Source organism: Salminus brasiliensis, chromosome 9 (assembly GCF_030463535.1).
Source record: "Salminus brasiliensis chromosome 9, fSalBra1.hap2, whole genome shotgun sequence".
In the NCBI taxonomy this organism is placed as follows: domain Eukaryota; kingdom Metazoa; phylum Chordata; class Actinopteri; order Characiformes; family Bryconidae; genus Salminus; species Salminus brasiliensis.
Genome location: NC_132886.1, coordinates 36179113 through 36196443, shown reverse-complemented (window position 1 = coordinate 36196443; position 17331 = coordinate 36179113). Strand labels below are relative to the sequence as shown.

General features: G+C 42.8%; 1 protein-coding gene across 1 annotated transcript; it reads left to right on the top strand.

The window, feature by feature from the left end:
* The first annotated feature begins 529 nt into the window (after positions 1 to 529).
* Positions 530 to 15411, top strand: nmnat3 (nicotinamide nucleotide adenylyltransferase 3). Its single transcript, XM_072688294.1, has 5 exons — positions 530 to 599; positions 1831 to 1973; positions 3658 to 3841; positions 12301 to 12377; positions 14636 to 15411. Exons 2-5 carry the CDS (start codon positions 1865 to 1867, stop codon positions 15028 to 15030), a joined length of 765 nt encoding a protein of 254 aa, XP_072544395.1. The 5' UTR covers positions 530 to 599; positions 1831 to 1864; the 3' UTR covers positions 15031 to 15411.
* Positions 15412 to 17331: the final 1920 nt, after the last annotated feature.

The following is a 17331-nucleotide window of genomic DNA, read 5'->3' as shown; positions in this document are numbered from 1 at the left end:
TTGCTGTGAGGACTTGATTGCATTCAGTGACAAGAGCGTTAGTGGGGATGTTAGATGTTCTCTCCCCAAGGCCTGCCTGATGTTTTGGAGATGCCCTGACCCAGTCGTCTAGCCATTACAATTTGACCCCAGACACAGATCCTTATGCTTGCCCATTCCCTCTGCTTTTAACATTTAACTTCAAGAACTGATTGTTCACTTGCTGCCTAATAAATGGTATAGAGGCCACTGTGCATGCAGATAATCCATGTTTATATTATGGCTGATTGGTATATAAATAAATACCTAATGATGTTAATGATGATGACCCATCACTGCCCCTGTAGACAGTATGTAAGTTTCTCCAGAACTGGCGATTTCAAACCACTGTATGACTGAAATCACTGAAAGGAGAAAGAACTTTTAGATTTGAAAGGCACCTAAAACAGCTGTAAGGGACGGCGTGTGATTATTTTAGCTAGCAAAACTGCATCAGGAGTCTGCAAAGGGGACCTTTCTAGCTAACCCGCTGTGGTTTCCAGGGGGAGTGTAAAACGTGTAACACGAAGCTCGTTAGCTATGTGGCTAGCTTGCGTTGTGTGAAGCGGGGTTTGAACAAGGTAAACTTCCCTTTCGTAGCCATTTAGCTGCTCGAAACTTCAGCTCAAATACAACCAGCTATGCTACTGACATTAAGTGCAATATTTACGCTGCACAGCGTTGTCCGAGAGCAGGCTGGGACTGGCGAGCTAGCAGGCTAACTGAGCTAAGGTTACCTACACTGGCACGGAAGTCGCGTTTCTAAATGTGTTCAGATCATAAAAACAAATGAAAAAAAATCCTAGATGCAGTTTATTAAAAGTGACTTGTGTTAAGGTGTGGCAGGTGCTGTTAAATAAACGTCCTGGGATAATTATACCAAGGCTTGAGATCTAAAATCGAATTTTCCGGTCCACCTTAAATAGTGCAGCGGTGACATGCTGGTGACTGTCAGACGCCTAATGAGAACTGCGGCGCCATTTAAGGTCGAACGGATCATCCAGATTTAAAGCTAATTTCAGCCTCGTACTTATAACTGAGTTTGCAGTCAGTCCGAAACTGACAAAGAAGTTCATTTTTAATTTAATTTAATTTAATTTAATGAAGAATTCTACACAGCCAAATTTGTTGGATTGTAAACATAAAGTCGTTCATAATGATTTGATATGAAATCCTTTATCCAAGAGAATTTCACTGTGCAAAACGATCAATAAACCTTCATGTGTAATGTTTAAATGATGTTCAAATAGTGCCAAAACATACTATACCACACCCTTCATGTACCTCTTAATTACCATTTAGTCCCAGACCTTCTTTCAGTACAAGCATCAGACCTGAAGATTTCAGATCCAGCACATCTGCCTCTAATGTTCAGAAGCCCCTGAAGGTCTTCATTACCTGGAACAGGTGTCATAGATTAGGGTTGGAGCCAAACTCTCCTGAAGCAGGACTGGGATCAGCAACTTACCTGAATCAATGCTCCTCGGTTTTAATCATAGAAACCCCCCCCCCCCCTCCTCCTCCTCATTATTCAGTATTCATGTCCTTCATAAGGTGATTTCAGTGCGTTACAGAAGGATACATGTGACCTGGTAGTTTCAAGGCCATGTCCAAAGTTTATGTAGCCATTGCTTCTTCTACATTCCACAGCAAGTCCAACACGACCATACAGATGTATTGTGCTTGGATTTTTTTGGTGTTGATTAGTGCTGGTAGGCTCAGACTGAGGGCTAGGAGTTAAACTGACAGAGATTCACACCCACTCTATTTAAGTGCACCCTGACCTATATACGTCTCTCCCATTCGTTTCAGTTTCACACATTGGAGCCTGGTGTGAGGCCGAGGCATGGCTGGCCGCATTCCCCTCATCCTGCTGGCATGTGGCTCCTTCAACCCCATCACCCACCAGCATATGAGGCTCTTTGAGCTTGCCAGGGACCACATGCACCAGACAGGTCGGTTCACCTTTGTAATCCAGCCATTCGCTGATTACAGGACGGGGAATCAAGTGCAGTGTAAACTAATGTGGGCTAAAATGTAACATTTGTGAGTTCATCAGACCATATTGGCTGTTTTCTTGTATTCTCATTGCTGTGAATAAACTGGACAAAAAATTGTGGTAGTAACATCAGGCTCCAGCACATGGCGTTGCACGAGGATGATCGGGGTTGTGTGACGGGACTCCCAGTCTACAAGAGATTCTCATGAAAATTGTGGCCAAAAGACGAAACTGGTAAACAGGGATTACCGGTGGGTTTCGTGGCTTGTGACTGAGAATAGCTTCTAAAATGCAGCACAGGTTGCTCACCCCCAATTTTTGAAAGAACGCGCCCCAAAGAAAACGGCAGACCATTAACACATTGAGCTGAGTGGCACACGAGAGGCCTTTGCTCACTTCTGCTCAAGAATGCGGAGGTTTTCCTGTAGACTGGGATTTTTGCCACTGCTTGTAGACCCGTATGACCGTACACTTGCATACACCTGCAGATTCAGCTACTTCCTTCACAATATGGCCACAATATTGGCCAATCAGTGAATCTCTAGAAAGAAATAAACCTGCCAGATGTTTTTATGCTCCAGTATGAAGCTCAGCAAGTGCTAATCTTAAGTGTGTCTATTCAGAGAAGACGTGGTGACGTGGTGGTGACGTGGTGTTAACATAAAGAAATGCTCTGCTTTGCAAAACTTCCGTCACCGGCGGATTCCTCACGGATCAGACTGATACGCTCCGCCGTCTAAATACAGCTGCCCTCACACTGAACGCATTCACAGATGCAATTTGTAAACGTATTGTTTGCAACGAGATGCATGATACAGACGTCTGCCACAGTGTTTACTTTCCGAACCATCTGTAGTTCCAGGCTGAAGCAGCTGCTTGTGTGCTGTCTGTCGCTCTGACAGACTCCCAAATGTTGAATGGGTCTTCTTTAGAAACTAATAGCTAATAGCTTCTACATCAAAACAACCAATATCAACATCAATTATGCTATTTTTTCATATTCAGACATAGTCAGAAGTGCCAAATAATTAAATCATTGAGGATATTAAAGCCTCTGTGTGTGATTTCAATTTAAGACACGTTTTGTAAAATTCAGCTTATTGTTCTGTTTGCATGCTGGAAAAAAATCTGGTGTTCCTACTCAACCCTGGCTCTGTAAATGGGAAACAAACACTGTTGAGAGAGAGGCCAGTTGTGCCAGTTGATGGGGCCAGTGCTTAGTTACATTTGCATTTATGGCATTTAGCTGATGCTCTTATCCAGAGCGACTTACAAGGTTACTCGTATTACAGAGGTGGGCCAATGTAGTGTTAGGTGTCTTGCCCAGGGACTCTTATTGGTGTAGCGCAGCATAGTCACCCAGACCGGGAATCGAACCCCAGTCTCCCACATGGTGTTGTAACCCAGTGTAACCCAGTGTTGCGCCACACCAACCAACCAGTTGGCTGTGTCACTCAGGAACCTCAACTACCTGCTTTATTTTGAACAAAATTCTTCACAATTTACCTGAAAAGCATCTGTAATTGGTGTGAATGGTCATGGTTTATAATAAAGTGATTGATTGATTGATTAATTGATTGATTTGTACGCTGAGGCCTGAAACCAGCATCACACCCGATTTCCGTTTTTACTCAGCGCAGGTCTTTATCAGGTAGTGGGTGGAATTGTGTCTCCAGTCAGCGATGGATATTCTAAGCAGGGTCTGGTTTCATCAAAGCACCGCCTGGCCATGGCCAGACTGGCCCTGCAAAGCTCTGACTGGGTCGCTGTGGATGACTGGGAAAGTCAGCAAGCTGACTGGACGGAGACTGTGGTCACTATGAGGTAGGTAGGATCTCCTATAAGGCTGGGCAGTCTTACATGAAGTGGTTCAAAGAACAATTGTACATTTGCTCCTTTACCTGAGGGGCTGCCGTTTTGATGGAAAGGGAATTTTGGGGCAGGTCTTGTCTTTTGAACACATCTGGGTCACTAACTTTAAGCAGTTCTGACAGCTGGCGCTGTTAAGCGCTGATTGCGCTTGTCTCTTTTTTTTTTCTTTCTTTGCGAGATAGAAGCAGTGGTTCACAGACGGGGAAAGGTGCCTTTGAAAATGGAGAAACATTTCTTTGCTTCAGAAAAAAACAGAGGAGATCGCTTTTCAAACGTGGCTGAAACCGCTGACACTGTAGTCAAAACAAGCTACGAGGCTGGAGTCGGCTGTGCTCTTGTCTCTTGCATCATGTGCTTGAACTCTGCGTTCGCACCGTTTGTAAGGAGTTCAGTAATGCAGTAATTGGAACGCTTTTAACATTGTACATGATGGAGTAGGGCTCGAGGCACATGGGCCAGCAAAATGGGTTCATTTGAGGAGTTAATGAAACAAAGGCAGCATACAGAATTAGAGGCCTGAGCTGAACCCTTGCAGGAAGATTAGTGAAATCGTACGGAAAGGGAACAACACAAGGAACAATGGGGACCCAGACTTAGAGTGTACTTTAGATGGTGAGTCATTGTCTGTTTCTGTGGTTATCAGCCCATCATTAGTGTGACGTTGTTGCGATTGCCTCCCGGCGCAGCCTGAGATGCCTGGACTGAACTCTGAACAGAGCTTGTGTGAAAAATTCTTTTAATATTTATACACTGAGTTTCTACCTTGCACATGCACTCGTTGGCCATTTATCAGGTGCACCTACAAGTTGCTGTACTCCCGGGAACGTATATGTATGACACTCAATGTTTCAGTGTTTAACATTCAGCGTTTGTCGATTTGCCTGGGGCCAAGTAAAACCCAAAGCCAAGCCATCAGTGAACCCAGTCGGGCGAGTTGACATTTAGTAATGGGAACGGAGGAAAATCAATTTCGCAAACAACGTCCGTACTATTGCCGTCATTCGCTTTTGTATGCAAATACCAGCTTGTCAAGGGGGAAAATGGTCTAATCCAGTTGTGTGTCGAGTTAAATCCACCCAATCACGTTGATTGTTGATAATTGACTATAGCACTAGTGGAAAACTTTATTCTGAAGGCCTTTTGCATAGTCTGTAGTTCTTACCCTAACAAAGTTGGTAAAAACTCTGAGGGGCCTCCTGGTAGCTTGACCCCCGTGATCCAACATTCTCCTGAGATTTTATGAGTGTTAATGTAAGCTCACCAGTCCTCTAATACTTCACCCCCCTGCCTTAAAGTAATAGTTCAGTCCAGGAGCTTTTTCTAGACTACACAGAATTTAGAGGGGCACAGCTACTACTAATACTACTGCTAATAATAATAGTGTTAGTGTGTTAGTAATATTACTGCCACACACATGCATGAATTATTATTAATTATTTTGCAAGCTTACATCATCAATGCATCTGTTACTAGCTAGCATGAATAAAGTCTAGCTAACATAACAAATTTGGAAGTTTAATAAATGCATTTGCTCCAGTGGTACAGTTGTTTTTTTTTTTGGGGGGGGGGGGGGTGTTATACGGTTTAACATGGCTATAACCAAAGCATACATAACTATGAGCTACCATTAACTCTTTTGCGCTTTTTTTTTTTTTTTTTAAGAATGTCCATTACTATGGAAATTCACTGGCTCTGCCTGAAAGCGCTAACTGTTCAAGCTTTTGGAAGGATGCTGGGGATTTGCATGGCGTGTCCTGTAGTTCTGCACAGCATCCTGGATAAAATTGACTTTTACCACCATGATTGTAGCCGGGCACAGCAACATTTTACTGGGCCACGTTCCCAATACATTGGGTCCAGTGACGCCCCTGGTTCAGTCACTCATGCTAATCCTGCTAACAACTAATGACCGCAAATGGTCACCAATTAGCATTACTCAGATGGCATCGTGCTAATTGCAGACTACTAGCTTCCATTCATTATGAGCAACATTTCCATGTATGGTTGATCTGTTCCTTTAATAACAGCATCTATCTTGTCAGATATGAATTACACCAGTCTCGAGAGAGCGTTCCTGTCCATTATAGTCTACTCATTAATGAAGAGGGTGAACATTTCAGCTAGCTAATTGTCCCTGCTGTGCTGAAAACGGCCCATCACCCAAGTAACATCTGGCCTAAGAAGTAGTTGAGCATTAGTAAGCACAGCCTCTGCAGCTAATCAAATCTGATGCAAATCCGTAATGCACAGTTCCTCTGTCTTTCAAAACATACAACAAAATTTTTAAAAAAATCAAAATCATCAATGTGGCCTGAGCAAAAGTTTGAAAAACTTTTTTTTAGATAAGGACCTTGATTAGCAAACCAGGCCTGAGGCATGCCACCAGCAGTAATTAGGAACTGTCAGTTGACTCCAATTTCTAGGCTTTATAAATACTCATAAATAAACCACTCTTTAAACCTTGTGCTAACACTCATCAACCATGGGCTCTTCCGAGCAACTGTCTGAAGATCTGAAAACAAAAATAATCGATGTTCACAAGGCAAGGGAAAGCAATAAAAAGAGAGTTTTCAGCTTCAGATTTTCCACGAAAAATGGTTATTAAGAAAAGACCGTTCGGGGCAACTGCAAAGGTCAAGATGATATTTGGAAGACCAAGAAAAGTTTTTGGAAGACCGAATCCAAACCCCTATATGACTGCCAAGAACCTGCAGGAAGGTTTGGCTGAGTTAAAGTGGCAGTCCTTAAGATTTGTTGATGTGTTGATATTAAAAGCAGTAGTATTCTTGAGCAGCAAGAGGACAGAAAATAGTAATAAATAGTATCAGTGTGCTGTGCGACCAGTCCCAGCAATGTCTAATATATTCATTATAAAAACAGAGCGGTCTGGTAGGTTTCCGCTGGGGGTTTTCTGACCATGTTACATGTTTTTACGCATTTGCGTCACATGGACAACATCTGAAAGAGGGTCCGGCACTGTTAGCCAGCAATGCTGCTAATGGAGCTGATACAAACAGAATGGCTACTGAGAGAGCTATTATGAAAATGGAGGGATCAGAACGGCAAACTCACGTCTTCAGCTGCTCATTCACCCACTGTCAAACCAAATTTTTGAATTGGAACTAAAGAGAGCTCAACAGAGTACTTGTTAAAATCAGGAAGGAATTGAGAGCTCCAAAATGATGCTCAGTTGGCTTTTTTGCTTGCTAAACAGGTAAGATATTTTATTTTTTATGACTGGCTGTTAAAAGAGGCAGCCAGGCTATCATTGCTGTGGATTTTGTATGTGTCCATGTATCACGTTACAGCTATCATACCCGTTTTCTTCAGGGATTCTATGAAGGTTCCTCAAGGCACCTCAAGAGGATCCTCCACAGTTTCAAACTGAAGAACCTCAAAAGATCTTATCCTTTATCCAGTGTTGTGCGAAAGCCCTAGTTCTTAAACAACGTTAAAGCCCCTGGGAACCTGCGTTTTCTTTTAAATAAAGTTAATCTGGCTCTTCAGGGCCCTCAGTGTAAATGTACCAAGTATAAGTGTCTAATAAATGTCTGCTGTTTTTCACCAGTATTGCTCTCCTCTCCACGTGGAATGGGTGGTTCTAAAAGTGGGTCAGGTTTATGTAGTTATACCTCTGACCAATCGCAAGAGGAACATGGTTCTGCCCTCTCGTCGAGTCTGACCAACTTGGCGAGCCTATGCCGGCCTACCAGCACAGCACGTGGTGGCCACTGAAGAGGACAAGTGCTGAATGAAAGGGTCGAAGGGGCTGGCGGGGCTGATGCTCCTCTGGTCACTGCTCGAGCTTGTACCTATATATGGGCTGGTTGCACCAGAGTTGGCTCATGCTAGGGTTCCAGATATCATAACCTCAGTGTTTTTTCATGTAAAGGGGGAGAATCAGTGCTGTTGCACCGGAGTTGGCTCATGCTAGGGTTCCAGATATCATAACCTCAGTGTTTTTTCATGTAAAGGGGGAGAATCAGTGCTGTTGCGCCAGAGTTGGCTCATGCTAGGGTTCCAGATATCATAACCTCAATATTGTTAATGTAAAGGGGGTGAATCAGTGGTCTTGCACCAAAGTTGGCTCATGCTAGGGTTCCAGATATCATAACCTCAGTGTTTTTTCATGTAAAGGGGGAGGATCAGTGCTGTTGCACCAGAGTTGGCTCATGCTAGGGTTCCAGATATCATAACCTCAGTAAACCCTAAAGATCTGGGAAATTACAACCACGGTTCAAGGTAAAAAGCTGGGCCTTAAGAAAATAACGCAACTCTCTCTATCTCAAGGCTGTGTGCGTTGCCATGGTAACATCAACACATTTCGCCAGTGATAGACGGCTGTCAGTCAGTGTTTTATTTCTGCTTTGTGATTTCTATTAAAAACTTTGCTGTTCCAAAATAACAAGTCTTTGGAGTTTCAGAGCCACTGGTGATACGCGGTAATGCACCGAGACAGTGTGGATGAACTCTTAGGTCGTTATTTGAATTTAGCTGAAGAGTTCACTGAAGCTGCCGCCCACCCAAAGCCACACATTCCTGTTGAATAAGGTGTCAGGTTGCCAGATTGCGTAAAATCCATCAGCTGCCATGCCTGCTTCTTTTCAGCCCCTTTGTTTAGCGTTGTGGCCTTCACTTCAGTCTTCATTCAGTGCAGATCCCATCCTGGGGAGTCTCTCTCTCTCTCTCTCTCTCTCTCTCTCTGCTGGCGACAAGCATTCCAGCTTCTAACGTCCCCGTCTATAATGACAGGCGAACCCTTTCAGTAAGCATGCTTAGTAACAAGAGACTGTCCGAGGGGCTCCCGGGAGCAATCAGCACTGTTTATTTCTGATGCCAACTGCGAACTGCCAGTTTTTTTTTTTTTATATAAAGGGGGAGAATCAGTGGTGTTGCGCCAGAGTTGGCTCATGCTAGGGCTTTGCAAGATCCTAGCAGCTTGAGGTGGATTTATGGAAGGTTACACACATGCGCACACATGCCCTATGTCAATAACACAGCCACACAGTTTAGATCAGATGAGCTGCTGAATAATCCGTTCAGTAAAATTCCTTTATTTCTTAATAATGAGGCATTCTGGACTGATTGATTTAGTTTAGTCTTAAAATGACTGTTTTATAGTGTTTAATATCTCATAATCCAGTCTGACTCTACTCCCTGACCAATCAGCTCCCAGCTCCTTTACAACACTGCAGTCTAATCACTTCCTGTGTGTGTTTTGTGTAGGTGATCCACTCTATATTCTGGACCGGTACACATTTCTGTGCAGTTTAACATGGAGCAACGGCAGAGCTGGCGTTTATTCTTAGCTGTGGTAATTATCTGGGCATCATACCAGCCAGGTAGCAGACTGGTATATACCTGGCCACAGGAGCTGTTTAGCTCAAACTTGCGGAGCACACCTGATATCTGAGTCAGCTCAAGGTCAGATCATGGTCTTACCACAAACAAACTGCTCCAGGGTTCATTTGGGCCCGGACTAAGACTTTTTTCGACTGCAATTACTATACAAACCAGGGTGATTGGTGCAGTGTTTGGAGAAAAGACAGGATCCACCCACATGTCTGTTATGCAATCCTCCCACGACCCCATTGCCAACTCATTAAGAATCAGATGAATGGCATGTTCACAGTGTTATTGGGGGTAACTTTGGGTTTGAGCTCAGTCTGGAGAACTGGAGTTGTGGCTCATTTTTCCACACTACTGGAACACACTCAAATGTCTCTACAGTGACAACATTGCAATTTATGTTCATGAAATCAAATCATCTAAAACATTATATTTACTAGCAAGTGATGCATGCTGTATTTTTCTCACTGATCTATTCTACTATTCGTTTGGAGAATTTGGATGAATCACAAAAGATGCATAAGATCCACAAAATATTCAATAAAACTTCATTTTTGACATTTTCCCAAAGCAACTTTACAGTGATCCGAGTCCGAGCCTCTTTTTTGAGCAATCCAAGGGCAACAATGGCGAGGAGAAACTTCCTCAGATTGAGAGGAGCCAAGACTCAAAAGGGGAACCCATCCGCCTCTGGCCGATACCAGATAGCACAACAAATAACAGAACAAGAGGAATAAAAAATAGACAAAAAACTGTGAGCTGTGAGCCGTAGCAACACAGACGGCCATAATTCTTTTTGGGCCATAGTGCATAGAAGCCCAAATATTACAGTAATGTTCCAGTTCAGTATCATTAGATACGTTCGACAGCAGTTGGCATCAATATGCCACACATGCTTATTCCCAGGAAGGTCAGTGTCGGTAGTTAAGAGGTGCAGCACTGCTTATTTACGTCTCTGTATTGGAGAAAATTGGTTCTCTGGAAAAAAAGAGCAATTTAGCGACAAGCGTGCCAAAGAAATGCTTTGAGCAGCCACTTATCTATTTAAAAACACCCTCAAGATATTAAGAGAAATGACTGGCTAAATTGCTTGTGTGCTCAAACCCTTGAACAAAAGTATTCATCTACATAAAAAAAAGTCCTTCAGTAACCTACATCAGAAAGCTTACATAAGATCAGTCCTCGCTGGGCTTAGAGAAAGGTTTCATCGTGTTTTCAACTCATTCTTGCCCAAGTCACAGTACAAAATTAGAGTGCTTTATTTACCACGTTCTTTGCGCTCGCTTATTCTATGCTAGGGCTGAAGTGTGAGGAGTGAAGTGATCTAAGATAAGATCTAAGACCTTCTTCCACTGCTCCTAGGTCCAGGTTTACCGGCTTGTATGCACGTGGAGCAGTCTGACTGATCTGCAGCTGTGCAGCAGGGGGCGCTGCACTGTGTGGTGGTGTGGAGGTATTCCTCCGGTAACCATCGGTAACAATTAGCACTGACACTGAGTACTGTGCCTTATTCGAAAAAGCACTGCTTGTAAGCTGTGCATAAGGGGGCGGGGCTAAACTGCTGCAGGCTGAAAAATTGTGATGTCACAAAATCAGTGAATTCAAATCAAGCCATTTTTGAGTTTGGAGAAAATGATGGTTTTCCAAATAAAGTGACAAATTGAATTTTGGGCGTTTCTTTTTTTATATATTGATCAAAAACGATTTATGATTCATAAAATATTAATATGTCCATACGCTACATAGTTTGTAGCACAAATAGCATGCTTTCTGCAAAATGAGGCCTGTAGCTAATTTCTAATGAACTCTGGTGCACTATTAAGCCAGGCAGTGGAACCGCAATCAGTACGGCTTTGAACAAGAGCCCCTGTGTGCGATGTCTCTCTTTTTCCAGGACTCAGTTACTCTTGCCAGAATGTGACACTATGATTCACTTTAGAGAGACCCTATTGTGCGGTATTCTCCCCTGTCGAGTGGTGATCTAATACCTTGCCAAGATAATTAACAGACTCAGATGAATGGGCCGTTTGCGTCGCCCACCATGCCGTTAAATTTCTTTTTTTCTTTTTTTTTTGGGCTTTGCTTTGGAGCCAAGTGAAATTGGTTGGCTCTATCAAAGCTGACGAGGCAGTCTGTTATCTGCCTGTTATTGCTGACTGACAGGAGATTTGCAGCAAGGTATTTGTAGTTGCAGATTTATCTCCGTGGGATTTCAAAACAGAGCGTTGAGCTATAAATAATAATAGCTCTCGTACACTTGGTTCAGCGGTCAGCACATGGATTTTAATAAACGTCAAATGAATTATGAACTCTTTCCTGAAAAACGGATTGAAAACAAACCCACCCCCCCTCAAAGGGATCTGAAAGGTCACTAACTGTGCCAACTGAGATATATTTTAATGAATTGCTATCGACTTTTCTTCCATCATGCACTTTTTTTTTACACTACTGTAGAGATAGGCATAGTCAACAACTTGCGATATCCATAATACCAGTTTTGTATGGTTAAGCTAGCCACCTTCGTCAGTCAGTACACCAGTGTTTTCTACCCAGTTCTACCCAGCCATTTTCTACCCAATTTGGAGGGTTAATTACCCAATCCCCGCTCATTTAACCCCCCCCCCCCAAACAGTGCTCCAAAATCTAGAAGAAAGCCTTCTTCTCTGGACAGTAGAGACAGTTACTCCAAGAAAGGCAGGATGAACTCTTTTTTAATACCTTTGATTTTGGAAGAAACCATAAATGAGCATGTGTCCCAATACTTTTGTCCAAACAAGTCATATGTAATTTGGCCAGGGGTGCCCATACTTTTGCATACAGCAGCACCTACAGTATGTATCTTGATATGTCCCCTACCCCTGATGGGCTCCCACTTTAATCTCCATTCCTTGAAAGCTGAAGCTGCTTATGGTCACTTTTTCATTTGGTGCGATGTTTGGGGAGAGGTGAACACTGTACTTTGAACCATAAGATGATTATTGAAACAATGCATTCTTTGATGTGTGTGTGTGTCTGTGTGTGTGTACACGTTTCCATCTTGTTCCCTCTCGCTTCTCTACCAGGTACCACCACAGCTGCATAGTACAGCAGCGCTGGCCAAGCACAAAAACCACACCCCCAGAACAACCTCCTGCTTCTGGTAAGCCCCGCCTATTTCTCAATTCATTAATCCCCTTATGAAGCTAGTGTTGAAATCTGGCCACCTTTCTTTCACCTTTTGCTGTTTTTTTTCTTTTTCCCAGGCACCACATTGCCCCATTCTCGCACATAAATTGTCAAGTTTGTCAGCTGCATCTAAAAAAAACAAAAAAACAGGCTGTTCTTTTCCTTTGGCCACTCCCAGCTCTGTCAGGGGTTCTTGTGTTCATTTTGTGTGGAATTTGGGAGCGCATGCTAATGAGCACAGACAACAGAATTACTAGACTGCTGACAAGCTTGCCTGGACTGTGAATGAAGTTTCCAGAAGATTCATGGGATTGTATTGCGAAAATACTGCAAAGTACTGCAAATAGAACGGGACTCTCTGGAGCAGATAAACATCAACCTATTGGCTCCATGTCAATGGGGTATGAAGTCCCCCCAGCATTAGGCTGTGGAGCAGTGGAGCTGTGTTCTCTGGAATGATGGATAGTGGGCCATCCATTACTTTTGGGATGAGTTGGGATGAAGTTAGCGGGGTAGGACTCATCCAACATCCGACTTGTTCCAACGCTCTTGTTACTGAATGCAATCAAATCATCACAGCAATGCTCCAATATCAAGAAGAAAGCCTTCTTCCCTGGACAGTACAGACAGTAACTCCAACAAATATTATCAAACACTGGCTGAAGACCCTCCTTTTCGAGAGTACTTGGGCGAGGCGCAGTGCAGAGTATTGTGGTCTCCATACTGACTTTTGTATTTAGTAGTAAATAAGCTTAAAGGGATCTTTTGGACCCTAGCCAATACAAACTAGCTAAGGGTATTTTCGGAGTATTTTGAGTATTTTGGAGGTCGCTCTGAAGAGGAACGTCTGCTAAATGCCTTGAATGTAAATGTTAAAGAGCTGGTTGAACAAATTCAGTGACCTACATAACATCACTACCTATTCTCTTGATGTCATTTGCATTTAGCCCCAATTAACAAAAGGCAAAAAGGCTAAAAAAGAAAGAAAAGCGGCTCAAAGATGAACATACTTCAGTTATATGATTTATTTCATCTTTTATACACAGTCCAAAACACACCCACACACTTCATCTTTCTGTAGATTTCCCGATAATTACCTCCACCTCGCACTGCAAAAGAAAAGAGAACTGGAACAGCAAATTAGCTCATATTAAAAGTGATATTCAGTGAGAAAATGTGCGTGACACAGGCAGTCTTGATCACAGGCTTTCAAGCTAATTCATCAAAGAAATAGAATTTGGCTTATTCACCTCGAAATTAATGTGACATCCTGTAGATCAGATGGTTTTATGATCCCAGTAAGGCAAGAAAAAAAACAGCACATTTATGACTAATACCTTAATGAAGTTGGCGTTGTTGTTATGAGGTGGTCGTAGGATTGTGTCTACAAGGGGTTGGGCAACCCTGGTCAGATAAAATGTTTTTGAGACCCTCTGTGCTCTACTAAGAGCACACATCTGCACATTTTAATACACTGTTATGGTTTATTAGCTAAATTTTGCAGATTGGAATTTAGCATATTGGCATATCAGCTAATTTTTACTTGGTACATTGTAGGTACATTGTAGGTGCCTTGTAGATACTCACCTGACATTCAACTGAATATGTGCTAGAGGCAACTGAATTCTAGTTTGAGTGTAAATGACTATTGAATGTTACCCTGACCTTAACCTTATCATTGAAGCAACCCTAAAACCTAACCTTAACAGGGTGAGGTTAAGGTAATGGCTAGGCTGAGGATTACATTCAATAGACATTTGTCATTTACAGTCAACCTAGAGTTTAATAGACAAGAATTTAGTAGACATACAGTTCAGTGTCAGTTACAGATCAGGTAAGCATCTACAACGCATCCTTTCACCCTGTTCTTCAATGGTGGGGACCCACAGAACACAGGACACTGACATAGTATGTGTTGCGCTGGTGGTACGAGTGGTAGATCAGACACAGCAGTGCTGCTGGAGTTTTTAAGCACCTCAGCATCACAGCTGTACTGAAAATAGTCCACCAACCAGAAATATCCAGCTGACAATGTCCTGTGGGCAATAATGAGGGACCAGAGGGTGACCAACACATACTGTGCAGCAACAGATGAGCTTCTGTCTCTGACTTTGTTTTTTTATCTACATGGTAGACCAACTAGTAAGGAGTGTCACCAATCTGTAGAATATTGGCCTTTCCTTTAAACCATGCTTTACCTGCCTGTTTGTATCCCGTCTGTCGTTTCCCCAGGTCCTCCCCAGCTAAAGCTGCTCTGCGGTGCTGATTTCCTGGAAACGTTCAAAGTACCCGGGCTGTGGAGGGACGAGCACATCGAGGAGGTGGTGGGCCGCTTCGGCCTGGTGTGCGTGAGCCGCGGCGGGCTGCAGCCAGAAGGGGCCGTGCACGAGTCCGACCTTCTGCACAAGCACCGGCACAACGTCTTCCTGGTGCGGGAATGGATCCGCAACGAGATCAGCGCCACAGAGGTCCGGCGGGCCCTGCGGCGAGGCCTCAGCGTGAAATACCTGGTCCCAGACGCCGTCATAGACTACATCAGAGAGCACAAGCTGTACACACAGGCCAGCGAGCTAAAGAACAAGGACGTTAAACTGCGGCCCTTCACCAAGCAGACGGTGCTGGACTGAGCTGTACACGTGTGGAAGCTAATGGGAGAGGGGGGTCTGCAGTGAGAGAGGCGCTGTTTTCGTATTGATGTGTAACAGTGTGAAACACCATTCAGCTTATATGTTCAGTGTATGGAATTGACCAATATTTGGTGGTAGAATCATAATTCTTGAATTATTTTGTGGCTGTGCACACAATGCCATTTTGACCACTAGGTGCGGAGTTGCAGAGTGACGTGTTTATTTTCCTAGAAGCTCCACAACATATTGCACTTGAAACTTTATGGTACATGAATATAACAACAAGTAATCATGGTCCTTTTCTTCAGGCCCATTTGTAATAAGATGTTCATATAATACTAAGGGCAGCTGGCCTTTTCATATGGTGTGGAAAAAATAAACTTGCAGGGTAATAAAGTGTTGCAAGGCTTTATTATACATTTAAAATATAATACATTGTATTTAAAAAATGGCAAGTTTACAAGAGGAATTTTTTAAATACTTTTTGAGCATTTCTATTGGTCTATTCATCATAGAATTGGCAGAAATTTATGTCAAAATGTGTAACTAAGCAAAAATGGACATACAAGGTTTTGCCTGACAGTAAAGATATGTTGCTGTGTAAAATTTAGAGAACACACACTATGTATTTAATGTCAAAAGTCAAAACTAAGTACAACCATTGAGTACAAGTTCTTAATATTTCAGCTGGACTGGATTGAGATGAACATCTGTGGATGTCTTCAGATGTGAAACAGGGGGAGCTGGATTTACAGCGTTCAGTGCAGTTCATCTGATGGGTGCAAGGTCGGTGTGCTCAAAGGTCTTGCATGGTTGTTAGTGGTCCCATTTTCCTTGTATATTTTTTTAATTCTAGTCTTAAGGGGTCCAAACACTTTAAGGGTCCAGAATTTTTCTTTTTTTTTGACCAAACCTTGACAGACAAGACTTGGTCGCTAGGCAGTAGTCCCTCCCTGATCGACATAACTGTGGCTAGATTTCAGTTTTTGACCCTCACTACAGTCATACAGTAAAAGTTCTTCCCACTGAAAAAGCCAGTAAACTCATTAGGTCCATCTACTTAGTTTTTGCTAATGTACCTTTTGAGAACATGTCCTAGTTTTTTGGCCAATTCTAGTGTTGGTCCTTTTTTTTGATGAAAACTGAACCGTGGCATTTGCCACCAATGATCCTGAGGGGTCAAAAGTGGGCACTATAAATGAACACTATAAAACATCCTTGAGGGAACCTGTAATAACATTCAGGAGACATTTCACATGCTTAACATTGATCAGTCATATAAACCCTGAACAGAATGTCCATGTTAGTGTTCTGTTGCACTAAAAAGATAATATTTGACCACTATATTTTGACCTACTCAGGTTTCCAACTGTAAAATTAAGTGTCATTCTACATTTCAGTTGTTGACCTACAAGATAGTTCTGTTTACACAGAAAACAAAAGTAATTTTTCAGTTGATTGTTTGAAGACAACACTTGTCTAGGCTCCCCCTACAGTTACGAGTATAATTCAACTTTACTCCACCATGGTAAACACAAATTACGCCCCCTCATGGACAGCTGTGCATTTTTTGACAAGCTGAAGTGAAAGAATCATGTGAACTGAGGAGGTAGAGTAATATTACAGGATTTTTGCCCTACTTTAACTTTTGACGTATGATATATGACCACATTAAGCTGTTCTGGGGAGAGGTCTGGTGCAACTCCACCAAAGTTATGTGCTCGGAGTGGGAATGAATAAGATGCCATCCTGCCTATTACAGTCAATGGAACATCAACATGATTTTGAAGCTGTAATTTGAAGGCAAGATTGCTAACTAATGACCCTGCGATGGATTAGCATCTAGGGGGTATTCCTGCCCAGTTATTCCAGGTAGGCTCCAGGTGAACCATAACCCTGACCATAAAGAAATGGATAAGAAGTTGCTTTAATGGCCTTTTCGAGGCCTGTTCATCCCAACCATCAGAACAGGGGAAACTTAATCTTAGTGACTGGCATAATTGTTGATGTCAAACAGGCAGAGTTTACTTAAAGTTGTGTAATAAAGAAAATCCATTCAGTGAGCAGCAGTTCTGCAACTGGAAACACCTTGTTGATGAGAGTGGTCAGCAGTGACTGGTTGGAGCTGACAGAAAGGCTACAGTAACTCAGATAACCACTAAGACCAGAAATGCATCTCAGAAAGCACAACAACAACACATCCAACCATAAGGCGAATGGGCTACAACAGCAGAGGACCAGTCAGGCTCCCCTTCTGTCAGCCAAGAACAGAAAGCTGAGGCTGCAGTGGATCAACACAGG

Excerpts from the sequence above, each read along its gene's own strand:
- nmnat3 (XM_072688294.1), top strand. The coding sequence starts at position 1,865 with ATGGCTGGCCGCATTCCCCTCATCCTGCTGGCATGTGGCTCCTTCAAC. Across the intron at positions 1,974-3,657 it reads GGACCACATGCACCAGACAG|GTCTTTATCAGGTAGTGGGT; the intron begins GTCGGTTCACCT and ends TACTCAGCGCAG. Across the intron at positions 3,842-12,300 it reads GAGACTGTGGTCACTATGAG|GTACCACCACAGCTGCATAG; the intron begins GTAGGTAGGATC and ends CTTCTCTACCAG.